The 26,973-nt window shown below is 39.2% G+C and overlaps 1 protein-coding gene across 14 annotated transcripts in view; it reads right to left on the bottom strand.

The window, feature by feature from the left end:
• RHOT1 (ras homolog family member T1) overlaps positions 1-26,973 on the bottom strand; it is a 50,335-nt gene that overhangs the window by 8,353 nt on the left and 15,009 nt on the right. For 8 of the 14 annotated variants that reach the window (XR_014491221.1, XR_014491222.1, XR_014491223.1 and 5 more), the window contains 14 exons: positions 26,025-26,077; positions 24,184-24,292; positions 23,189-23,290; positions 18,576-18,674; positions 17,468-17,576; positions 16,493-16,613; positions 15,495-15,579; positions 14,624-14,769; positions 13,042-13,142; positions 12,766-12,896; positions 10,078-10,161; positions 9,087-9,206; positions 7,741-7,943; positions 4,891-5,013 (listed from right to left, as the gene is read on the bottom strand). Coding sequence is in view for 11 of the 14 variants with exons in the window: in XM_083352740.1 (XP_083208866.1) it covers positions 4,891-5,013; positions 7,741-7,943; positions 9,087-9,206; positions 10,078-10,161; positions 12,766-12,896; positions 13,042-13,142; positions 14,624-14,769; positions 15,495-15,579; positions 16,493-16,613; positions 17,468-17,576; positions 18,576-18,674; positions 23,189-23,290; positions 24,184-24,292; positions 26,025-26,077 (1,586 nt within the window). In the remaining 3 variants the exon portion in view is untranslated. Of the gene's footprint in view, positions 1-4,890; positions 5,014-6,144; positions 6,214-7,740; positions 7,944-9,086; positions 9,207-10,077; positions 10,162-12,765; positions 12,897-13,041; positions 13,143-14,623; positions 14,770-15,494; positions 15,580-16,492; positions 16,614-17,467; positions 17,577-18,575; positions 18,675-23,188; positions 23,291-24,183; positions 24,293-26,024; positions 26,078-26,973 lie in introns of those variants that run through there. The other 6 variants (XM_083352750.1, XM_083352741.1, XM_083352742.1 and 3 more) reach the window with 5 other exon arrangements.

The raw sequence follows: 26,973 nt of genomic DNA, 5'->3' as shown, positions 1-26,973 counted from the left end.
CCCTGATCTATTCTATTTGGCTTAGAGACGATGAAATTGGAATGGATATTTGGATATTTCACTTAAACTGATTTGACACTGAGGAGAGTAAACTAATCTGTTTTCCCCTAAATATGGTTGGCTCAAAGTTCATTTGAAACTTGAGAAGCTTAGAGCTAAACTGTCTGATTTATCTTAGAAAACTATGTGGAAGTTTAACATAAAACACTTATCACCTAAACAGTTCGGACAGGTACTACTGCAGCTTGTCACAACTTATCATATTCTAAGATGGCGGTGCCTGGATCGGCTGTGGCTGCATTGGCTCTCGAAGGTGAAAAGTGCTTGGAGGGATTCAAGGGATATAGGCCACATGATCGGGAAGGTTTTAATGTGTTTGAGCAACGTGGTGGGACTAAGTTAACATATGACCGACAATCTTTGCTGGTATGGCAATTTTTTAGCTGTTTCGGAACTGTTGGTGAGACTGTTAAAAGTCATTTGCGCTATTTGAAATTGTTCTGCCGGCAGCAAGATCTGACTGCTGGCACAGTGTCAGTGCAAATCAGGGCTGTTCCTGAAGGAGGCAGAGGAGGAGAAGTCCCGGGGCTTATGGAGGAAAGGAACTGGATGAGGCTGTCAGCAGGCCCAGAGGAAGGGAGGGAGGCTTTTGGAGGAGTTGGAGGTGGCGGCAGTGTGCTCCAGGGGTGAAAAGGAGCGAGGCCCCTTTAAGGAAACGGTGGAAAAGACAAGATCAGAAAAAGGAGGCAAGGTTGTTGCACAGGAACACAAGCTAATTTGAGGGCTAATCCACATGGAGCTACGTTTCCATCTGTCCTGTTTGCCTTCATTCGCTCCCTAGAGACTAAAATGGACGTTCTTAAACTTGAGCTGGCCATGAACAAGGAGTCTATATCGAAGGTGGTGACCCTTTGAGAGTTGTATGCAATGAAATTTCATTTTGATGTATGCCGATTGGTGTACATTCAAAGCGACAATAAAATTGTTTATTATTATTATCACCATCATCATCAAAATTGGATCAGAAAAAGGGACTTCCGGTGAAAAGATGGTCCACTAATGTCATGCCCAGGGAAGGATCCCTGAGTGTTTTTTTCCCTGGAATGTAGCTTCTTCAACTGATCAACAGAAGGAACCTGCAATCCTTTAGTTTATATGACTCTCCTGGGTTAGGGAAAGTCCTACAATCATCCCCCAAGATCCTCCAATACAGCAGCAGATCTGCAAGTAGCTTTAGGAGCTGTGCTTTGAAGCACCTTGCATGCTGACAGCTGGGGGAGGGGGGATGTAATCAGTTCATTGTTGAAAAAGAAGTCATTTTGGAATTTATTTTTCAAATGGACAGTAAGTTGTACCTTTCATTTCTTAAATAATTTTTAAGGATTATTCATACTGCTAAGCTTGTAAGCCGCCCTGAGTCTTCGGAGAAGGGCGGGATATAAATGGAATTAAAATAAATAAATAAAATAAATCTTTATTAAGCTAAAAGAGGTTTTCTTTAATCGTAGCCAGTTATTTCTTTTTGAAGATCTGAACCATTTAGTGGAGATTTCTTCTTGTTAAACAACAAAGAAGAAAGCTGCTAAGGCAAGCTAAAATAAGGAGGTGTGGATTATCGTTTTTTAAAAAATGAATGAAGAACTATAAGGGCAGGAAATTGTGTTTCTAGTTTATTATTTATAGTAATTTGTAGCTTGGTCTGCTTTGCTGTGGGTGGCCAAATTTTCCTGCCTTTTATGTTTCCTGATTGGTCAGCAATTCTTAAGTGACTTACAAAAAAGCTATTCTTTGACTAAAGAGGGAGTTAAGAAGATGTTCTTCTGGACCAGTTGCTGGCATGCCACGGCCCGGTACTGGTCCACGGACCAGGGTTTGGCGACCCCTGGGTTAAAGAATCAAAGAATACAGTGAATTTTGTTAATACAAATGGTGATAGTTTATAAAGGTTATTAAGTGTATATTTTCTTTCCCCATTTCTTATTTTAATGAAGCTGCTGACCTAATGTTTCAGCTGTGAAAAATGCCAAGAAGGATTCATTAAGAAAGGGAATGAAAATAAAACCACCAACGCTGAGCCCTAAGATAAATCTGTGGTATGCCAGCATCTGGCAAACTCTGTATGGTGCTGCTTACCATATTTGAAAGAAGGTATGAGCAAATGCAAAATGAAAGAGAGGGAAGCCAAAATGATCAGTCAACTAGAACACTTTCCTTGTGAGAAGGAAGTAGAATGTTTGCAGTTCTTTAGCTTATACAAGTTATAACCAAGACTGAGAAGTATGTGATCAAGGTGTATAAAATCATACATGACATAAAGACAGTAGACAGTCATTTTTCTCCCTGTTAGGACACTAAGATCAGAGATCATCTTCAAAAATGACTGGAAGAAGATTTAGGAGAGACCCAAAAAAAATACAGTCCACAGTGGTGAATGGTCACTCACTTGAATGGCTTTAAAGGGGAATGAATACATTAATGGAGGATGGAGCTTTTGCCTGACCCAGCTGCTCTAAGATAGATATTAAATTACTATTTTATGTCATATTCGAAATAATGAGTGGGAATCATCTTCAAGGGCAGATTGTTTTTAAAACATAAACATTCTTTTTTTTACCATAATTCTACTCCAATGAAGAGGCATAGAAAGGGATTCTTGGCAGTATGGTATAATTCCTTTCAGCCATTTTATCTATGATTATATATTTTCTTGCTTTTTTCTTTTTTCAGGGGTATATTAGCATCATACAGATTCTCTAAAGAAGAGATTCAGAATAGTGGGAAAGCACTAAACAGCCTCTTCACTCCTAAATGAAGCTTTCTCTAGGGCAGGGGTAGGCAAATTTGGCTCTTTTATGACTCGTGGACTTCAACTCCCAGAATTCCCGAGGCAGCATGGCTCAGCTTGGAAACCTCTCCCTTTTCCCTCAGCGTGGCTGGCTCAGGAATTCTGGGAGTTGAAGTCCACGAGTCATAAAAGAGCCAAGGTTGCCTACCCCTGCTCTAGGGTCACACAGCTGCGCTGGATGCTCTTCCTAGCTGTGTGCATGCAGCTCCTTTTGCTGAGGGAAAAATGGAAGAAAAATATTTTTCTAACAGCTGCCTCCCTCTCAGGATGAAGACAGGACGTTATGCAGGGATTGATGGGAAGCCGCTTTTCTTCAAAGTTCACTTTCTAGTTATCTGACTCTGACGGATCCATCTTTCCTGACTTTCTATTTTTGTGGATTTTCTGAGTGCTTACCATAAAAAATGGAAGGATTGCCAAGATCTGAGGACTACTACTACAATATAATGCTGTCTGCCCTTCTGTCAAGCCCAGTACAGGGATCAATGTGATCTCCTTATCAGTCTGCCTAATTTATAGGGGAGACTAAATGGATAGCCCCTGCCCTTAAACAGACAAAAAAAATATAATCCCTTAATATAATTCCCAGCCACTGGTGGAATGAACAAATCACACAGTGGAATCTTACTTGAATGCTTTTATATTCCTCCACCCACAGTGGAGCACACATTAATGTATTCCAACTTTATAGTTCAAAACACATAATCACAGGACATAAAATAATGCTAGCATAGAAGGAATTGCAGTATCACTGAAAAAAAATTGCTTTCAACTCTCATTCATTTCTTGGGTGAATTTGCCACAAATGGGGCCATGCATTTAATAAAGAGCCCATTAAACCCATTTTTGTTTGTATGAAAACATTTAAATAATTTGCACTGTGGTATTAGTGCGATGCAGTACTGTTTGCGACAAGGAACATTTGTTAACTAAATATTTCTTTATCTTGAATTTTCTTTCCAATACATTGGAATATCCTGAGAGAATCATTTGTGCATTCTTAAAATTAAAAAAAGTAGCATTTTGTTAAAGAGGGTTGATTTAGTTGTTAAAATGCCACAGATCATATCACACCACATCCATTTATAAGCACCAAATATAAGTATTCTGAATGCTGGAAGTAAATGTAACTAATATCCAGAATGTGTGTGTGTGTGTGTGTGTGTGTGTGTGTGTGTGTGTGTGAGAGAGAGAGAGAGAGAGAGAGAGAGAGAGAGAGAGAGAGAGAGAGTCCCCCCCCCAAAAAAATCAACTAATTTTCTTGATTGTCAAGTTAGAGGCAAGCCATGGTTTCAGAGATAAGCACTGACTCAGTGACAAGTTGATTTTATGGATGGAGAAATGAGGTTTGACTCCTTTCTCCGAGTCAGTAAGAAAACTATAAGTTGATGAAGACTTCCCTGGCAATTACTTCTGAATGACTAGAAAGATTGTTGCTTTCACAAGCCAACTCAGCTCCTCTAACTGATGCCAAGTAGTCAGACTGATGTGCTTCAAGATTTGTTACCTTGAAGAGAACAGGAAAACTATTATTTACAAAGGGAGTGTGTTCTCCCAGCCATCTTTGTCCATCCAGTAACTTCTAGTAGGGAAGGCCCCCTTGAAGTCACATCCTTGAGAGCCAAGGACCACCAGGACCTGCCCATTTGCTTTGGAAGATGCTCCAACCAAAGGCATGGACACACCAACATTGTTGGTGGTCGGAAAAGTGGACCTGGTTATTTTGGAAAGCCTTTAGGGCTTGATGATATAGCAGTTCTTCCTTGCAGTAGGCAATTATTAGTGTTAGGACTATTTCCCTTGGTGTGTTAATGGCTACTATTTACTGGGGTTTGGTTATTTTTTTTCTTTTAATTTTTCTATTTTTCTTTTGTGCTATCTATAAGCCACCCAGCAATTTGTAGCAAATAACTCAATAACTGGCAGGACATTTGGCTGCTTAATGGATATGGTGTGACAGGTCTGTCGGTTTACAAAGTTCAGCAATCGGTTTCATTCATGTAATTTCCAAGCACAGCTGGTACCTAGTAAATAAAATCAAAGACCTGTTAAGAACTGCAGTGAAGAGTTTGTTCTTTACAGATTGCAGCAAGTCTGAGTTGAGGAGGTTCTGACAGATGCAAAATGTACACCTGTTGCAGGTGCACATACAGCGTAACCGGGCATGGCTGCAAAAACACACAGAAGGACAAGAGTTGAGACCTTGGGCAGAAACCATGAGAAATCTGAGCCAAAACCAAGAGAAATAGGAACTGGGAACATCTGGGGGATCAGGAAGTGAGGCAAGGGTAGAGTGAAGCTGTGCAGATTTCCAGGAGGAACGTACGTTAAGGAACTGTGCTGATATGCCAGCATCCCCATAAGCAAAAGAAAACAATCCGTTTTCCACTCACTTGGGGCTTAGAAATGGAAGCCTAAGAGAATACGCATAGCAGAAAGCAGCTCCTCCTTAACCCACGGCAAAAATTGGAATTCAGTTTCCTTCTTTAACTGAAAGTCATTAAGCAACAGCTACCCTTACCTCTGGCATCCCAATCAAACATACACATGCTTAAGAGAATCAAGGGAAGAAAGTCAAATACGCTACTGCTTAGATTTCTCCAAATATTTAAATATTCCAGGTTGCCAAATATAAATTAAGAAGAGCAGAATTTCCTGAATTTAGATGTCCCCCCCCCCCCGTCAAAACTGGACTCTCCAAGGATAGAAGCAACTTTACCTTCACTAAGCAACTGAAAGCTTCCACCCAGCAGCACTGATCTTTGCACCTTCAAAATGCTTCCCTGTGCTCTAATTGAGTACAGAAAGATGGTGGTGGTGGGGTTTTTTTTAAAGAAGAAATTAGGTCAATAGTTATTTATCAGAGAGCTACAAATAGAAAGTCAACATTTAAAGGCAGCGTATTTCCAATTCCTGGCTATAAGAGCAAACTTGCCATGTAGATTTGGGGTGGGGGGAAAGGCCTGGAATAGAGGTTGCCATGCATAGACATTTCCTTTTGCAGAAACAACTAGGAAGCCTATATTCTAGCAGAGCCATAGTTAACTGGGGATAGGTACAATGTGGAGCCTTAGGATGCACTTAATATCGGCTATGGCACCATTCTGAATCTGCCATCTGAAGGACATCTAAACTGAATTCCTGCAGGAAAGATTTGTCCCGTCAAATGCAGAGACTGCAGAGTGGGCTTGCTTGGCAACAGAGTGAGATGCTTAGTGAGTAATAGCAACCTTTAAGATCATACGTCTCAAGCTTGACAATTCGCTACAATGCACGAAACACCGAATGTTCAATTTTACCAGCAGCATGTATTTTTGAGAGACACAAATAAGCAAGAGACTATCGTCTAGCGGCTCTTCTCTGGGTGACTAGAAAGAAAGGAGAGGAACATTTCAAAGGAAAATTAAAGCTTTCCATTTTAGCAATGATACATGTCAATTTGCTTTAGTATAATGATGCCTTGAAAAGAAAGGATCTTCCCTCCCCCACTTTTTTTAGCATATTATGAGATACTGTTAAACACATAAGACTGTGATAGCATTATTTTATACAGCTTTTTGTAACTACGTGCACTGAAAGGTATCTATAAAGTTGACTGCTAAAAAGCTCTAATCAGGTAACACAGAGTGTACCTATTCTACCTTGTTAAGAAGCTCATCACAGCAAGTCTTTTAATTAGAATATTTGTACCTTTCAACAATTTTAAGAGAATGCTAAATTTAAATATACTTCAGAGGGATTGTTTTTCCTTGTACTCAGTTAGGGGCTGAGGTTCAGAAAAACAAGCAGAATCATTCAAAGCAGAAAGCAACCCTTGCTATAACTCCCTGAGATGAAAGAGATTGCTAATTAATTGTCTCCAGGGGAAATTAATCCATTTACAATTCAAATAAGAATTGTCCCCTAGAATCATGCTGCTATCGTTCATCATCACTATTACAAAATGTAACCAGCCAATGGAGAGCTGAGCAGCTTCTTTTTATCCATTTTTTTCTGATTTTTTGTTTTGTTTTATATAGCAGACTCTAATGCCACATTTCCAAAACAGCAGCAAACAATTTTATATATAGAAGCACTTTGCCACTAGGATCTGCAAAATGTTCCATTATGCAACGTTCCAACCTTAAAACGAGTTTTTCCAACATGGGCCTATTCCAATGTTAAAACACTCGTGAGATGAAACACTTCACATATTCCTCTACTATGACATCTGGAGAGAGCTACTCCTCAAACCAAAGACCTAGTGGGCATACAGAACTAATTTCACGATCCTTTTGGATCCTGGATCTTATGTAAAAAGACTTACTAAGGAAATAAATGGGCACAGACCGGATAATAAAGCACGCTGAGGAATAAGCTGATGAGGACAAAATGATCCAAATTTATACATATACCCAAAAATCAATTTCTTACCTAATTAGGAAGATAAAATATTTAGTGCTGATTTTTTTTTAAAAAAAATTATTAATACTTTACACAAAACTGTATTTCTATTTTTGTTTCAGCATATAAAGGTCCAATCTTTTGGGGACAGACTCACAATTTTGCATTAATGGATGAGTAATGGTAACGAGCAATGCAATACATGCGTATATGGAGAGAATCGAACCCCATGTCTTTTGAACTAAATCTAATTCATCCCAGTCTTCAAAGATTCTTGTCAAAAGATTATGTGTCAAATCTTGTGCCTACGAATTTTTAAAAATTGAAATATGTACTTATACTTTTCTGCCGATTTTAGGTCATTTCCCTTCATTGATATCCATCACTAACATCTCCCTCTGTTGCTAAACACAATTTCATTGGGGCACAGAGTTCCATCCTTATGGCAACCACAGCATGCAACACTGTCATGATCCATGCAGTATGAATAGAAGGGTGCTCTGGATACATACGGATACATGGCCATTGTTGTCAGTTTAACAAAGATATCTTTACTTGGTGCATCAACGGTGTTACAAGTAAAGGCTTGGGGTGGAGGCATTTTGTGTTTTTTGCAGAAGTCAGCTGGAGAACTGCTATATTCCTGCCGAACTTCGTGTAGATCTGACTTGGCAGCTATCACCAAGCAAGGTATCCTGCTGTCCATGAAGTGTTGCTAGGGATTTAAAATAAAAATGAAATAAATGTTATCTACCAACTTCAATAAAATACATAGGTTTAAAATCTACAGAGCTGTGATTAGTAAATTCAACAGTCTGCCATACCTTCAGAGGACAGGGTGCAATCTATATTTTTTTAAATGTACAATGCCATCCTTCTTTCATTCAGTTCATGTATACCACATATAGTTATCGTGGTCTTTTTTCCTACTATAGATTCACAGCCATTTTGTGAAGTAAGTAGCCCAGAGTGTGAAAAAGATTGGCGTGGTGTTAGTCAGCCCAATGTGGAATTTAACACTCCCGTTGTCTAATGATGAATGTTTTAAGTACCAGGATCCAATCTGGGTCAGTCACCAGCCCCAGAGGCTTTGTCTTCCAAGTTTTTGGATTTTTGCTGGAAGCCATCCTCAGAGAACTCCTCTTTAGCAGAGCATGCTAGAAATGGAAGCCTCATAGAATATATAGCAGGAAGTAGCTCCTCCTTACTCCACAGCAAAACTGGAATTAAGTTTCCCTCTTTAACTGAAAGTCATTAAGCAACAGTTAATACAGCTAATAGATAATGCAGCTAAGAATAGAGACACACATTCTGCTACAGAGAAATTCCCTGAGGATGGGGGCTCCTGCACAAGTCGGAAAGCTCGGAAGACGAAACCTCTGGTCCCGATGAATGACCGAGATTGGATCCTGCAACATTATCCTGGGACACATATATTCGCCCTTCATTAGTTTTAAGTACTATCCCACATGGACTAAATATACAGACATACATATTGTTGTATGTCACCCAGAGTAACCTCTTGTGAGATGGGCAGCCACATATATTTGATTAATAAATAAAAATAAAATAAATTTTAAAATTCTGAGCAAACTACTAGTTTTCTCTGTAGATATGTCCAACTTTTTTTTCAGATGTTTAAAAGATGTACACAACTTTCACCATCAGAATTAATTTCTCAGAAAGGTAGTTGCTTTTCAAAGATCCTCAGATCTAGTAAATAAATCCACTTGTCATGGATGCTTTAATGTGATTTAATGTAGATTCTCATACTGACCGGGCTGAATTCCATAGCCAATACAGCCCTTCACAAAATCAATGATTCTATGACACAATTATTTTCTATGAGGATACAAACCTTGAATATTCTGGCACAATATTCAAATGATTTGGGATTGCTGACATCATATACTAGGCAGACTACATCACACATGATTTCAGCATCACATAAGAAATCAGATTCATAAACACTGTGTAACTAGAAAGAAAAAGAAAATCAATATCAAATACTATAAAGTTACAAACACTGTAACAAATTTACTTTTTTGTACTCATTCCAGCCCGCAACTTTTTCCAATTTATTATGTCGGACACAAACAGGTGCTGTATTAAAAAACCCTAAAAACCCAAAGTGGTACTGCAATTTTTTTTACTGGATTATATCTGTGTCCACCATCACACACAATATTGCGCAGATACAGGCTTCTCAACATTTTATTGCCAGTACATACACTGTTCAGGCAATGTACAGTTCATTTAATCGTCTCCAAAGTCATACTACTAACCCAAAATTAGGACAAGCAGAGCAAGGATGTGCCAGCTTCAACCTCAACCTAGGATACAACAGGCAGAAATGATCTGGCAAGCACAACAATGAGTTCGGATGATGTGTACATAATATGCCCCCAATCTAATATTTCAAATTATGTATCTTCTTTGTTACAATACAGATCCATTTTATGAATATTTACTACCCTGCACTCTATATTTTTAAATATTTATATATTGTACTTTAGTTATTCTAAAACATGTTTAAAGCTTAAACTGTTATGAATAACCCTAGGAAAATCTTGTCATGAACAGGATATGTATTTTTAAAGTAAATAATACTATAAATCTGCTAAGCTCTTCATAAAACAAAGAAGATGCCTTACTATGAGAAACAGCCATTTGTAAAAATCTCAAATTGTAACTAAAAGGTTCACAATAAACATTGTGCACCCCAAGCATGCTTTTGAAAAGTAATAATGGAAAACTGGGGGGGGCATGTATACCATTAAATTACAATGTCAATAGTCCTCATAAGAGGGGAAAAGTCAAATTTAAATGTTATTATATGAGTAACTTACCAATAAGTATTTCTCTTGCCCATACACATAAACAGTATTAATTGCATAGTAGGATTTGTGCTCTGGACGTATATGTTTCTGCTTCTGAAAGCATAAAGGAAGAAAACTGTAAGAAAACATACAGGTTTTCTAATACAGTGTTTTTCATACATACATTTAGGCCTTCCCCAGACTATAACACTGGATTAGGCAATGCTGTGCCTCTCAAATGTTTTGAAGCGAAACAATCTCTTCCTCACTGACCATGTTGGTAGTTCAAAGTGTAGCGTAGGAGGTTGGCAAACTATGGCCCATAGACCGAATTCAACCTGCGACCTTTTTTTTACAGTATACAGCCCACAAGTTAGAATGAGTGGGTAGTAGATTTCCAGGCATGAATTTCTGCTGAGCTGGGGCATCAGAGGTCTTTCAGCAAGCTCCTTACTTGCAGATTCGTGCTGCCCAAGGGCTGCTATACTGCTTGGCCTGCAGACTTGCCAACTGTCCTCACGGAGGTGCACCATACTACATTAAAAAAGAACAGATATACTGGTATTTTGGTGTATACCAATACAAATATATTGGCAGGTAGGGCTCTCAGGGGTGCCAAGAGCTGAATTCAGGTAGTGATGGGCATTTTGATGGGAGTCAGAGAGTGGGCTGCTCTCCAAAAAGACGTCCCCAGTTTTTGGTACCACTGTCACAATCTGACTCCTGTGTACTGAAACCCAGGCCCGGATCAACAAACAGACAGAGAGCCGGGCTTTCGGCTGTTGTTATTTAATGCCAGGTTAATTAATAACAAAGATCCTCTAATGTGTGATCTCATCAGTGAGGAGCAGCTGACCTGGCATGTATTACCAAGACCTGGCTAGGCCCAGAGGGGCAGAGTTTCCTGGCCGGGTTTAGGATATGGCACCAGCGAAGACCCCAGGGCAGGAGAAGGATAGGAACAGTTGTCTTCTGGAAATCCTGTTGGTCTTCAGAAGTGCTGCTACACAAGTTGCTGGTTGTAAGGCTGTTTCTGAAGACAGGCTGGCAGAATCAGCTGGTATAGACTGTGGTGGCACAAGCATAATAGGGCATCTCTAGAGGGGGTGCAAGTAAACCCTGTGCTATGTAAGCTGCATTGGGTATTGGTCTGCTTCCAGATCCATTCAAGGTGCTGGTTATCACCTTTAAAACCTGTTATGGCATGGGACCAAGCTACCTGAGAAACCTTCCTATCCCTATTTCATTAATCTGTCCTACTCAACCAATCAGGGAGGGTTTGTTGCGGATCCTGTCAACTAGGGGTCTAGGAAAAGGGCCTTTTCTGCTGTTAAGGGTCTTTTCTGCTGTTCCATGTTGCTACCCCATAGAACATCTTTCCCCCAGAGGTGAATTAGGCCTCCACTATTCCAGCTTTCTGGAAAACCATCAATATCTGGTTTTGCCAACTGGTATGAGAGGGTGTCTAAGAGTAGCATACAACCTTGGGGGTGGTTGGTGGCTTGAGGGCAGTCCTTCTGCCTTTAAATTTTTTTTTAACCTCTGTTAACTTTTAACTTTGTTTTTACCAGTGTTTTTAACTATGTCACTTTTCACGGTTTTCATCTGTAAACTGTCCAGAGTCACTTAGGTGAGATGAGCAATGTAGAAATAGGATAAGTAAATACTGCACTTTGGATCTGTATAGCAAAGCATAATTGCAGGACCGTCTGTTCCTAGGAAGGACTTCCCATCGCCCTGTGCGCTCACACAGGGAGGGCCTCCTCAGGGTGCTGTCGGCCAGACAATGTCGGCTGGCGACCCCCAGGGGGAGGGCCTTCTCTGTGGGGGCACCTGCCCTGTGGAATAAGCTTCCCCTGGAGCTCCGGATGACCCCAGACCTCCGGTCCTTTCGTCGTGACCTTAAGACATTTCTTTTCCAACAGGCCAACCTGGACTGATAATAATGGGGTTTTTTAATCTGGTTTTAAGGTTTTATTAATTGGGGCTATTGATATAGTTTAATTTTAATTTTAATATTTGTATTTTATTGTTGTTAGCCGCCCTGAGTCCTTTGAGAGATAGGGCGGCATATAAGTCCCAATAAATAAATAAATAAATAAATAAATAAATAAATAAATAAATAAATAAATAAATAAATAAATTGCCTGAACATTAAATGCTGGTACATGACTAACTGAACAGTACATTTCCTTTGGGCCCTACAGGACCCATAGCTAATTGGTCCTGCCTCAAAGTTGCTGGATCACAAATAAAAATAAACAGTGAATGAGAAGAACCAAGTGGGGTGGGGAAACGTGCTAAAAATAATTTTAAGAATATACTATAGGTCTATACATATGTTGTATATGGTATGTTTTAAATGTGTGTTATGTATGTGTAGCCCTAATAAGCAGGCATATACATAGAATGAAGGCTATTGCTAAGCACACTGATTTGTGCTTTAAATTGTAAGCCGCCCTGAGTCTTCGGAGAAGGGCGGGATATAAATGGGATTAAAATAAATAAAAATAAAAATAAATACTTTGAGAGGAAGCAACTAAATTTCATTTTTAATGTGTGCCATTGTGCCCACAGGAAAAAATGACAATAAAGGTTATCTTAAAAAAAACTGTAAAAGCAGTGACCAAATGCTATCAACAGGTAATTCTGTCCCAATTCCAACCCTTGTTTAGGTGTCAGAGATCATCGTTTTAGAGAAAAACAGAAGAGTCTTACCTGGAGATTTCTTCCAAGCAATGCATGGAGAACTCCATTTTTCCCACAGCCTTTCAACCCAATGAGATTACATCTGAACACATTCCTTTGAGTCTGTCTTTTTTGAAGGTCAATCTTTTTGTCTCTGGTTACTTTAAAACAAGAACAAAAACAGACAAATAGAGAGATATGTTCCCTAAAATCCCAATGCTTTACGGTAGGTATTCTTCAATTGCTTTACCCTGCAAGCATCCAAATTCTTCCCAAAATAAGTTGGGGAAGAATGCAAGCCAATACCTGTAATTGCTGATGCCTGGGATTCCTGTTCAGTCAATATTGAATATCCTAAATATCCCAGATACTCGAGGCAGCGCTGTACATCCAAGTATGTAGTTAGTCTATAAGAGAAAATAAGTATGTTTCCCAAGTTCTCACCATTTGTTGTAGCCTTAAAGCGTCCCCAACCTTTCTGGCTTGGCAGACAGGGAAGTGGGGAGAGGGGAAAGAGAGGATGTTTCTGTGTACGTGGCAGGTGCGCACGTGAATGTGTGCATTCCCGCTACTCACGCAAAAGGAGCTTTGTGCCGAGTACGAGTACCTGCACAAATGGAGCTTCATGCACAAGTTCCTGCAAGCGGAGCACATGCATTGCTTTCCTATCGCTTGCGCAGCCCAGTTCCGAACAGGCCGCAGCTTGGGAACTATAGCCTGGGGGTTGGGGACTTCTGCCTTAAGGCACTTTGCAGTACAAATCTATCGGTAAAATCCAGGACTGTTTTATATACGTACTCATGCATTGGAATTTGCACCTTCCCTATTTGGGAGCCCCCCCTGAACAGATTTTTAAGCTACTGAAAGCAGTAGGAAGCAAAATTAGTAATATTTGTATCAGCACTTACATACCAGTTCTGACATACCACATAAATAGGTAGTATGCAGTTAAACAATATTGGATGACAGCTCAAGATTTTATAATGTTAAGGTATGTTATACACTTTATCAGTTTGCATGCCATGTATCAATCAAAAAGGCAAGATAGCCCAATGGGTAGTAGAAAGAAACATCCCTGCAGTCTATTTCTAGCCATAGTACTAATTCACTTGGGCAACCTGCTTGTTGTGTGAAACAAGGATGGCAAACTTTATTAAGCAGGTCTCCGAGAGAGCAACACAGAATTAATTTGTGACACTTGCCTGGGTTACAATCATAGGATTGCTGCAGTTCCTTCCTGATTAAATCATAGTACATGAGAAAGAGTATTTTGGCTTCCTTTCTTTTTCAAACGTGCTTGTTCTTAAAGAGTGCTGGGAGTTTTCAATAACAGAATAATATATTTGCAATTTGAAATAGTCATATCCAAACGAACAACCAAATAGTACCCAATCACTTAAACCAGGGGTGTCAAACTCAATTTCATTGAGGGCCGCATCAGCATTGCGGTTGCCCTCAGGGGGCCGAGTGGGTATGGCCAGGGTGGGCGTGGCCTACTGGGTGGGCGTGGCTAGAGTGTGTATGGCCTACTGGGTGGGCGTGGCTAGAGTGCGTATGGCCTACTGGGTGGGCGTGGCCAGCTCTACATCGTTCGCATCAAGGGTGCCTATGGGGGCCTGGGCAGGAGTGGGACAGATCTGAGGGTCTCTGGCAGAAGGAGGGTCTCTGGGCCAGGGCCAAGGCAGTGGGGGCCGTTCCCTCACTGTTTGCAGGATGGCTTCGCGGGCCGCATGAAACTTCGTGGGCCGCATCCGGCCCCCGGGCCTTGTGTTTGACATGTCTGACTTAAACTGTCTTTGAAAGCAGCTCATTTTCACTTTGTACCATTAAAAGAATAGCTGTTTCTAAACACGTGGTGGGCAATCTCTAATTTATACGCTACACTTACGTCCACTGAGAAAGAAATCCCTGATATGTTATCCAACCCCTTTCATTTGTACAAACAGTGCTGTTGACATCTGGTCCCCATGGCATGTAAGGGAAGATTTTGAACAAATCCTTGAGTTCTTCAGGAGACAAAGCACAGTCTCGGTCCTGAAAACAGATTTATATTTATTTATAGCCAATTAGCTTTGTTTAGTAACTCAACTGACATAGCTTGTTTTTCTACGCTTCATTTAGTTGTGCCTCAGAAGGCGCTGATTAAGGATGTCTGGGAAAGAGAACAATATATAAACAGAGAGCAAACTCCACTCTCTTCTAGCACGGAAGATGTTACCTAGCTGGGTAGTGAAATGTCTGCAACAAAACAACCAGGTTCGGAGAGAACCAAGGACCCCGCCCCACCCCACCCCCAAACCATATATTTTTATGTAACAGAATCACTTAATTGGCAAATCCTAAAAATACGCTATACAATAAAACAAGTTCAATGTTGGATATATTTTAATCATTTCAAGTGCCTTCAATAGCAAAGTTAATGTTTGAAAAATGTATTCAGGAAGTAACTGGGCTGGGAGCTAGATGGCAGGCCTCTCTAATGCAGCCTCCAGGTTTTGAAATTCATTATTCTCAAGACACTGATGAAGCCCCCTTTCTCCGGGTGTTTCACAAAGCACTTAGAACAACTACATTCCACTGGCACTTTCAATTCTATTTAACTGTTTGTGGGTATTTATTTTGAGGGGGTGTGGAACAGTTGTAATGTTTTATTTTTTTAATACTCTTTTTTTTGCATATTGCCAGGAATGTTCAGTTCAATCAATCAATCAATCATGTGTTCATCTTAAAACAGTCCCAAAATCAGATGAAAAACTTACCAAATCATGCTTATCAAACATGCTTTGAAGAAACAAGTATGCATGATGGTTTAACTCTGTCGTGCAGTCAGAAGGTATTTTTAACCTGATTGAAAAAGAAAGCAGTATCTTTGGAAAAGAAGCCTATTTACCAAACATAAAATGAACAGGCAAGTCTTGTAATTGGGGGTGCCTCATTCTGCAAGTTGTTAACTGACTAAGGTAAGGCCCCACCTGCCCCTGTGCATCTTACTCTCTTTCTCCCCATCTTTGTCAATTTTGAGCTAATTTAACGTTACTATTTATTGTGTTAATGTTTTAAGATTTTGGGTTTTTTAAATGATTGTAGGCCACCTGGACTCACCTGCAGGTGAGATGGGTTGGATATGTTGAATAAATGCATACATGCATACAGACTGACCAGAGGCTTATCAAGCCCAATATTCCCTATCTCTAGGGCTAATCAGATGATCCTATGAAGCCCATAAGCAAGACATGAGCAGCTACTCTTTCTGCAGCTGCTCTCCAAGAGTTAATACTGAGAAGTGCAATATTCAAAATCTGAATGTAATATAGATAGTCCTGAAGTTATGACCGCAAACCGGAGCAGAATTTCTGCTACTAAGCAAGGCAGTGGTTAAGAGAGTTGCCTCTGATTTTACAATCTTTTTCGCCGATCTTTTGCTAAGTGAATCACACAGTCATTAACTAAATCACAGTTGCAACATGACTCCAGCTTCCCCCACTGACTTTGCTTGTTGAAAGTCAGCTGGGAAGGCCATAATTGGCAATCACATGGCCCCAGGACACTGCAACTGTTGCAAATGCATGCTCATTGTCAACACCCAAACTTTGATCATGTGTGAGAATCTGTTAGATGTAACTTTTTTTCAGTCAACAGACCTTCAAGTTCTAGACAGTATGTAATTTTCTGCAGGGAAACCTAGATTTTAAATTGTATAGGTCAATAATACCAACTAAATTTAAACCAAGTTTTAAAAATCGAATTTGATGCGTACAGGGGAAATAAATACTCTGGTGTGAGCTCTAGGTCATCGTCATATCCAAAACGCCGCAATACTGTCCAAGTTGTTTCATGCCTCCCTCGCTGGATGAAGAGTGTATGAAGAAAAAGAAAGCCTGAAAAGACAGTTGTTTAATGGGCAGTCTAGAACACAGGCCAGGGAGAAAGGTTAGAATTGAAAAAACAACAAATGCTCTTGTAAAACTGGGCTGATCATGGTCAGGAGGGCTGAGCAACCCACTAGGCCAGGGGTAGGCAACCTTGGCTCTTTTATGACTCCTGGACTTCAACTCCCAGAATTCCTGAGCCAGCATGGCTGGCTCAGGAATTCTAGGAGTTGAAGTCCAGGAGTCATAAAAGAGCCAAGGTTGCCTACCCCTGCACTAAGGGAAAAGGTGAATCAAAACATGTGGGCCCAGCTATCATTTCTGTAACAGCATCTTAAGAATCTGCATGAGAACTCAAGAAAATATGTTTTTAAGAGATACCAACAAGTATTACTAGCGGACATAAGCACACTCTACATCACCTTTTCCCTTCTGGATCTGGAAAACTGCACATTCCAGGTTATATTTTCACTGCAAAAATACGGCGCTAGCAAGCCCTCTCTCTCACAGAAGAGGAATTGCCACTAGCCCTCCAGCCCACCTGCAGATGCAGACAAAGCAACAGACCCAAATGTTTTGAGCTTAACAAAAATGCATTTGGACTCTGGCAAAGAAATATACACATAAAATGAATTAATAAGCTGCCTTTTTGACTAATCAATTCCATACACAAACGACTGGTCTATGCAGAAAGGCCAAAGTATAAACCTCACCTCGGCACAGCACATTTAAACCCATTCAATTCTGCTGGCTTCCACATTCATAAATAGAGATCGAGTCATGATTTTTGCTATAGTTTCCAAATGATCAGCAGATCCCCTTCCCATATTTCATATAGTAATAAGAAAGAATGTAGTCCTCACCCTTCAATGTTAATCCATTGTCTACAACTCCATCACTTAGATTTTTCCTTACTACATTCTTTACGTCTTCCAACGCTTGAGATGCCAGTGGCGTGTTAAAGCAAATTCTCTAAAGAGAGCAGAAATATTTGAAATCAATATTCGTTGATAAAGATTCAGTGGGCTGTAAACAGCTTGGTCTCATGTCAGACTCATACAAGTAGCAGAGTAAGCTACTAGCCCCGTGGTTAAATGTGCAGAAGAAGCATATTGCAGCTCCTTAGCCACCCATGTGGTCAAGCCAGTTGTATCTGACCAACTCAGGGGAATACCACTTTTGTGCAAGAGTTCTGAATACAGAATTCACAACACTGCTGGCAATATAGAGTGACTATATTCTGGCATCTTATTCTTCTATCTCTCTGCGCAAAAAATTGGAGAGGGTGAAGTGAATCTTTAGAGCAGTGCTATTTCCCCCTGCTTGTCTTTAGGAAGAACTGAAAAAGTAGTCCAGCCATAAATGCTCCCACTCTTTGGAATATTCTCCCACTGGAGGTGAGCCCCGACTCTCCTAGCTTTCTGGAAGAGCCTTAAAAATTGGTTCTGCTGGCTGGCCAAGGGCCCAATAGGTGTACTCTATGCAGGGAGCGGCTGGTGGGTTAGAGAAAATATCCGTAACTCCCACGTCGTCTGTCCTCTTGGTTTTTAACTCTTATTTAACCTTAATTTTAATCCTTCTGTATTACTTTTTAAAACCTTTTTATCATTCTATATGCTGCCCAGAGTCGCTGCAACAGTGAGATGGATGGCATATACATGGAATAAACAACAAACAAATAAAGTATTGCTGTCTCTCTGCAGACGCAGAAGCTCACTGCGCCCATCTCTCTGAAAGGAGAAAATGAGAGCAGAAGTCCTGCAACATTTTCATCCTTCCTTTCTGCAGCAATTCCACCCCCTCCCCCACCCCCGGGTACCACCATCACCAGTAAAGTCCTCTACAGTGAGTAGAGTACTCTGGGTCTGAATGTCCCAAACATTAAAACATCAGCAATGAGTTCAACTGAGGATTTCACTTGAGATTTAATGTACAGTTCAGGATGAAACACGGCAGAAAATGGAGTAATACCTGGAAGAAGTTGAGTTCTGCATCGTTCAGGGTGCCATCATTATCTTGATCAGAAATTCGGAAGATCCGAGTTAAGGCTTTTATACAGGCAGGTTTCATCTACAGATTAAGGTGAACCAAGGAGTGACAATGACTGCATTTTATTTCCCTGCCACATTTTGCTTCAACCTAAAAACTCTAGTTTTCACAAGACACAATCAACCAAAAGAATCTGAATATTCTTGCACATGCTACCTTCCTATGTCTTTCAAAACCCACATAGACATTTTTCTTTAAACATAAATCAGTCCTCCTAAATCTGATTATTTTTCGGAAGTGTTGACAAATGATTCCCACAGCTGCAGACAGATCTGCTGAGCTTCATGTGGTAAAAACAACAGTATATAATCTATACCAACAAGTTTTAAGAAGAAAAAAGTAAAAAGCGAATCTGGTCTGAATTCTTAATCTTTAATCCTAAAATATAAAAGGGGTGAAGCTTGTATGCTGGCATGGTCATGCCTGGGACAATGAAACCTATGATTGAATTAAAAAGTTAAGGTATCTTAGGGGCCAATTTGGCACTAGATTTGTTAAGAGATATACAAGCAAACACAGAGGATATAGGCCAATCTGGAGCCAGGCATGGTCATATTTTTTATTTATGTATTATTAAATTAATTTGCCATCCATCTTGCTGTGGGCTACTCTGCACAGCTTACAACAGTTGAACATAAAATTATATTTTAAAAATTTCCTGGATGGATCACTTATGGGTTCAAGCTGCTATTCTTCTGGATTGACTAACAAGGTTACAGTACAGACCAACACAGAAGAGGACTGCTTAATAAGGTTCCAAACTATTGGGTGGCTGACGAAGTCGCAGTTCAGATTCACAAACTTATGTGAGTTGAAAGGGAAATAAACAAAAATAAGTTTCAATAGAAAAATGGCTAGCTTACAAAACTCCATGTTTGTAATATTTAAGACTATGCAAGGCTTAGAATTTCATCTCTGAAATGGGTCCTCCCTCTGAAGCATTGTAAACTTTTACCTATCCTGAAATAAAATTTAAAAGTGACATTTTCTAGGTTACATTTGGCTTAAGATAGATGGCTTTGATTGTTTTTTTGTTTCGGGGTTTTGGTTTTTTTCGCCAGACTGGCCTCATAATGTCACTCATAAATTAGCAAGCAGGAATAAGGTACCTGAATTCAGCCTCTTTTGCAAATCACATTTCTTAGCTAAAAGCTAACTATGCAAATTACACTTCATCTATTAAGTCTTTAAAGCATAAGAATCAATATTAATTCATCCCCCAGCTTGCAAGCTCAAAGTATCACAACACAAGATGTAACCATTATATGAGAGAACTCTATTAAGCACAGTTCTAAATTAGTCCATTGATTTTATTTAAGATTATTCTGAATTCACAGTTGACATAAATAGAAATAAATTCATTAAGCTGCCCAAATTATAAAGGAACACTCCTTGGCCCAGTGTCAAATTAATAAATATTTACATACGTTTGACAAATGTACATTTTGTTTTGATATTAGTATTTACAACTTTTACTTAAAATGATAAAAAATGGTTTCTCCTAAATTGTAGAAAAAACCCAAACAAACCAGAAAACAGGAAGAAAAAAAAACCCTGCCAAAAGAGAAAAATAACATAGGGAGAAAATAAAAGCACAATGGATTGAAAAAATGCCTGAGCCCTAAATGCTTTGTTAAATCAGATAATTCTTCCTCTCTAAGTGGGAAGTGGACTTTTAGAGCCTAGTTGCAATTGTCAGAATGACCCACACTTTTTATTCTTAGAGGGACCCAGTGCAAATGACTGACTTGTGAAGGAAAGAAATTCACATAAAAATCCAGTGAAGGTTTAAAAAATATTCTGAAATGGGCCAAGGAGCAAATGTGGATGTAATTTAACTGATACAATATTGATGTTACAAATTCCAATGGTGGGCTTCAGTTAGATTCCTCACTTCCACAGATTACAAAAAACTGAACTTTCCAAAGTCTTCATAAAACAGCCACACTTAGTGTGTTATAATAGGCAACTTGGATTTTACTAAACTGTGCTGACATATATCCCAATGACATTTTATTAATTTTTTTTATCAACATTGTCAGCACAGTGGCTCAGTGATTAAGACACTGGGCTTATTGGCTGGAAAGCCATGAGCCAAGGTTTGAGTCCTGAGCACGTGACAGGGGTAAGCTCCCGTCCTCACCCCAGCTCCTGCTAACCTCGCAGTTCAAAACCTTGCAAATGCGAGTAGATTAATAGGTATCACTTTGGTGGGAAGGTAGACCACTTTGTGATGTCATGCTGGCCACATGACCGTGGAAATGTCTTTGGACAGCACTGGCTCAATGGCCTTGAAACAGAGATGAGCACCACCTCCTATAGTAGGCAATGACTAGTGGAGTAAAATCTTCAGGGATGCTTTACCCCCCCCTTTTTAATCAATATCAAAAGGGGAAAACTACTCTTAGCCATCTTCGTTACAGCAGACCTGGATCCTGGCGCATTCTCAGATCATAATATGATTCCTTCTACATGTCTTTTGAAGTGAAACATTTAAATCCAAATGAAGCTCAGACATAAACAAACCCTCCCAATCTAAACTTGTATGTAAGCGAAGATTTAGTTCTGCATTGTTCCTAAGTACTAATTTAAGTGAACAAAATTGGGCACTAGTGTCCAAAATACAAAGCCAATATAAAAAGACACCTTCAGGTAGCATCTGAGCAGAACATGAAGAGAACTAAAGCTGCAAAGAAGTAAAAAAAACAACAACCCAGAATAATTGGCATATGATAAACTGCTGTATATCAAATGTTGCAGCAACAATTTTAGTCAAAAACAAGACCAAAAATCTGAAAGAATGGAATCTGCATCAATCAGGTCCAGAATTACCCGGAACTGATCACTCAGAAATGATGATCTAGACCAGGCATGTCAAACTCGCGACGTCATGTGATGTCGCACAACATATCAGGACTTTTTCCCCATTGCCAGCAATGGGGTGGGCGCGGTTTTGGCACGACACATCCAGCCCGCGGGCCAGCAGTTTGACATGATAATAACTGAAATGATTGCAAGTATCATCAGCTCTCCTGGCAGGATCCTACCCATTACTTCTTTCTGACTACAGACCTCCTACCCTTCCTAAGATGATTTCAGAACCGGCAAATATCCAGTGAGCGGGCACTGCGCCTCACTCTTCCAAATAGTCTCCCAATGTACTTAGGAGGCACAAGCTGAAAAGAATCTACACTGACAGGAAAAAGTGGGGTTGTAGCAACATCCATTACAATACTGTATCTGTAATCAATGTGGAATCCAGGTCACAACAGATTCTTCAAGTTTTTATCCACAATTTTTATAAAGTAAACATGTTGGGATATTGGATGTTTAACACTTCCCCCTCCACAAGGAGCCTGTATGTCTTTGCCACTCAGAAAGGCAACACATATTCCTACTATGTGATCACAATGCTACTGTAGCAAATCTCTTTGCTAAGTACACTCTAAAACAACTTCTAACTCATGCTCAAGCTTGTCATAATTTTTTTCTCCATTACAGTAAAAGCCATCCATCCTGTCAATTCATTATTCCCATTTTGTAGATCATCAGGAAAGTTAGGTAAGCTTTAACAAATAGGAGACACAGAAATCCTTGTTGACATGCTAAATCAGGGGTCTTCAAACCTGGCCCTTTTATGACTTGTGGGGGAGTTGAAGTCCACAAGTCATAAAAGGGCCATGTTTGAGGACCCCCGTGCTAAATCATGGTTCAATAAATCACAATTAGCTAAGTATATACATTATGCTAAACCAGCACCAAATATATAATGGCTCAGTATGATGCACCAACTCAGCCACTGTGTCAATCGTTTGGATCTTTTCCTTATTTTAGGGAACAACCAGTATTCTGACACTATTGTTAGATAAGAGAACTAGTCTCTAGATAAAAGAACCAAAGAGAGCTAGTCAAGAGCTATCAGGAAATCATCTATTTTATGTGATCTTTCAAAGCGACAGGGATGCCTGCTTAATGTTAAACTCTATCAAGTGAATTGATTCTTGTGCTTATACTTGATTTTCAGAACAAAACGTAACTCATCAAGAGAATGACCTGTTATGCAATCCTTAGGAATGGTAAAGAAGAGAGGCTCGACGTCCTAATGAAGGCTTGTAAAAAAAAACAGTTTATAATTTCCAATAACATCTTGGTCTGCACAGGAAAGGAGACTACCCATGCAGAGTAAAAGAAATTATTAAAAATAGGAAGATATTGTAGGTGACACACCAATTCTGAACATCTGACTTGGAGAAAGACCAGAAGAATGGAAGGCTGAAGATATTTCTACCTTCTTAAAATGGTATATATCTGTTTCCAACCACTATACCTCTCTACCTTAAATAGAACTCAGGTTTCCACCTTGGATTTTTTTTCTTCTTCAAACACACTGCAGATAATAAAGCAGAAAATGGCAAAACACTGAGAACCAGATGCTGAAAGATCACTTCAGAACATTTTGAGTGTCACTCTTTGCTGTTTAAGACTGGGGAGCTAGTGACAGAGATGGATTTTATAGCAGAAAAGTATCAATATACCTCTTTTTCCTCTGGACAATAGAGGGGCCCTGTAGGGTGTAAAACTGCTTTCTGTGCATAATAAAACAATTCAGATATATTCTTCAAATTCTTTGCTGAGCACTAGAAAAAAAATGAGAACAGTTTTGAAACCTTTACCTCAATATGGAAGAAAAAGGCTTAATATATAGCTATTGGATTGAAAGTCTACTCATCCAAGCATATTCTGCTTAAGAAATAGTATCATGATGGAAGAGCTTTGTACAAATATCAAATTGTGATTTTTAAAAAAAATCTCATTTAGTGTTTAAAATTTTAGTTCTGAAGCTTACTGTTGTCTTGGCCTCATCATACTGTATGTAGCAGTTTTATTTTTATTTTTAGCTGCTTCAATTTTATTTTTAGACGCAAATCCTTGAAATTAATTAAAATGGACAATGATTTCAGAACACCTGGGCAGTAAAAACAGTTACATTACTATTTGTTTAATTATATTTTAATCTAATTTCCAAATAAATGCTCTTCCCCAAAGCAGCTTACATTTAAAAAAGAACTTTCAGATTTATAAGTTAGAAAGACATTTTTTTAAAAAAAAGGAATGGCTGATAAAAATGGCATTTGTATTCAATTGGGAACAGGTTTCTTTTCTTGCTGTTGCTAATGATAAAAAGCTAATGGTGACCCAATTCTTCATTTGTGCAGCAAATGACACACAAAAAAGTATGTCCTTCTCCACAATTCAATAGTCCAGGAAAAAACTACCAGCCAAAGCAGTATTCATTCTGGGGAAAAAGGAGCTCCCTGTATCTGTCCCTTTTCCTGATCAATAGCTGAAGCCAAGCTGTTCTCTTGGTATTTTCTAGGACAGAAGAGACACCATCTCCCAACCATCTCTCTTCCTCCAGCTGGTATAGCAGGTGCCTCCCTCTACTGCTGCAATCCTAGATTTATTTAAAAGTAGAATTCTGATTTCTATTAAGTAACTATGAACACCCACAGACGTGGTTTTTCAATACCTCTACACAGGTTTCAATCTCTGTGTACTGGTTCATGATGGGAAGGATGGTTTCCATGCTACTGTACTCAACCAGATCTGACTTGTTTCCAACCAATATAAGCGGAAGCCTGGAAAAAAAGAAAAATGTTCTCACACTGAAAAATAAAAACGTATTAGATAGCTCATAAACCCACAATAAGAAAAACTAGTGTTTGCTATTCAAATTGCTATTCAAATTCTAGCCCCAATATTATATATAGTAAGGGAAGATAATTTATAAAGTTATAGGAACATCTCTCAAATCAACCATGTGTAGTTTTATCCTTTTAATCTGTAAGCTGCCCAGAGTTACCCTGTGATAAAATGGATGACCAATAAATAAATAAATGTGTGAAACTGAAAATTCTGATTTTCTTTGGCCACAAACACAATAGTTTTAACTAGCAAATCAGTTACATGGTTGATTTGAAGGCTATTTATGAGTTTTCACTACCACAGCAGGGGATATATTCCGATAAACATGGCTAGGACAACAATTATGTTAATTTAACTATGTACAATAAATATGTTAATTAAAATATGCGTGGTTTTCCCTTACATGAAAATCACAGTTCAATACAGTAATAAATTCTGGATTCTCTGGAGGGCTAGGGAGTGTCCATGAATGTAAATACCTTATATAAAAGAATGCCACACAGCATTTCAGTTATGTTTCAAATGTAAGTTAAGTAATAGCAATAGCAGTTATATTATTATTATTATTATTATTATTATTATTATTAATAATAATAATAATAATAATAATAATAATAACAACAACAACAACAATAACAATAATAATGATTTTGATGATGATGATGATGATAGCGCCTTGGGTGCAATCCCAAAACAACTTGGAGTACCACTTGGACACTATTGGCATTGACAAATTCACCATCAGTCAACTGCAAAAGGTGACCTTACTAGGAACAGCTTCCATCCTGCGACGATATCTGTAATACCATCAGTTCAAACATCCACATCTGCCTATCCCAGGTCCTTGGTAAGGACTCGATAGGTAGACAAAAAAGTCAAATCCAGTCTGAACATCTGGCTGACTATGCAGTGAATAATAATAATAATAATAATAATAATAATAATAATAATAATAATGATGATGATGATGTTGCAAGGGGCCTTGGAGGTCATCTAGTCTAACCCCTGCTCAGCCAGGAATCCCCATACCATTTCAGACAAATGGCTGTCCAGTCTCTTCTTAAAAACTTCCAGTGTTCAAGCATTCACAATTTCTGGAGGCAGGTTGTTCCAGAAGTGCTTTACAGGCTTCTCTTAAGCGGTTTACAGAGTCAGCATATTGCTCCCAACAATCTGGGCCCTTATTTTACTGACTTGACCTCAGAAGGATCGAAGGCTGAATCAACCTTAAGCCAATCAGAATCAAACTGCTGAACTGCTGGCAGCTGGCAGTTAGCAGAACTAGCCTGCAATACTGCATTTTAACCACTTTGCCACTATGGTGCTAATATTTTAAGATTCCCAGTTAGATTAGAAACATTTGTTATATTCACTGACGGTTGTGAGGAAAATTACAGAAGAATGCTAGGTATACTATTTTTGAACACCTGGATGAAAAGGTAGATATAAATCTAACACACAAATAAATACAATTATTTTTTTAAACTTCAATTCCAGAAATCTAAGCTGTTCCCAACAGTGCAACAGCAAGCAAGCTAATTAAAAGCTCAGGAAATATACCTTGAGCTTATAAATAATCTTCTTCTAAAATATAATTATAATTGGAGTCTCAATAATATCCTTTAATATTTCACTATTTGAGCTTAAACAGATCTTAATGTGCACCTGCTGTCTTTGTCTGTTCTTTCACTGATGAGAGGGATCCACCGGCTTGTTACCTAAAGCAATAAATCAATATTCATTTTTAAAAGTTAGGCTACACTATTCATTCCACTATATATTTCTATTTCGCTATTGGTTTTCTGAATGTTTAAAATATATTTGAAGAAGTGTGAGAGGGCAAAGAGTATGAACAAATAGGCAGTGCAAGGTAATCCTAAAGGTAGTTACAAAAATTAAGTTTGCTTTCGTTCACTAATAATTGTGAAGTGATAAATCCCAGTGTCAAATGAAGGGGTAAAAATAGAACAAAAACTCTAATCAGCATAACTGTATGCACAGAAAATACATAACCTGCTTCTGTATGTAGGAACTGGACATTTTCCTCATTGGTATCCACTAAAACCACAACCAATTTTCCCTCACCCCAAAATGATGCAACTTTCTAAATCAGGGGTCCCCAACCCCCGGTCCGTGGACCAGTACCGGGCCGCGGCATGCCAGCCAACGGTCCACACAAACAAGCAATGTCCCATCCGCGAGATGCAGGCAGCACACAAAACCATGCACACTCCAGTCCATGGAAAAACCTTTCTCCACTGGAACCGGTCCCTGGTGCCCACAAGGTTGGGGACCTCTGTTCTAAATAACTGGATCTTTTTTCAGATTCTAATATAATTACCTCATGCAAATCCATTGAATTCAAACTACGTTTTCATTCCATGCCTAAATATTGATGTATCAACCCTAACATAGATAGGTTATTCTAAAAGAAACGCCACAGGATTGCATCAGAGAAACTAAAAACACTGTGGAGTTCTTGGTGCTCTCTAAGATTGGATGTTTGCTGCAGATGTTTCATTACCCAACTAGGTAACATCATCAGTGCTAATGAGTGTGGGATTTGCTCCCTGTTTATATGCATTCGCTTGCTCTGCCAGAATTGGTGGGTTTT

This window comes from Vipera ursinii (genome assembly GCF_947247035.1).
Source record: "Vipera ursinii genome assembly, chromosome: 2".
Classification (NCBI taxonomy): domain Eukaryota; kingdom Metazoa; phylum Chordata; class Lepidosauria; order Squamata; family Viperidae; genus Vipera; species Vipera ursinii.
This window is presented reverse-complemented; position numbering and strand designations above follow the sequence as displayed.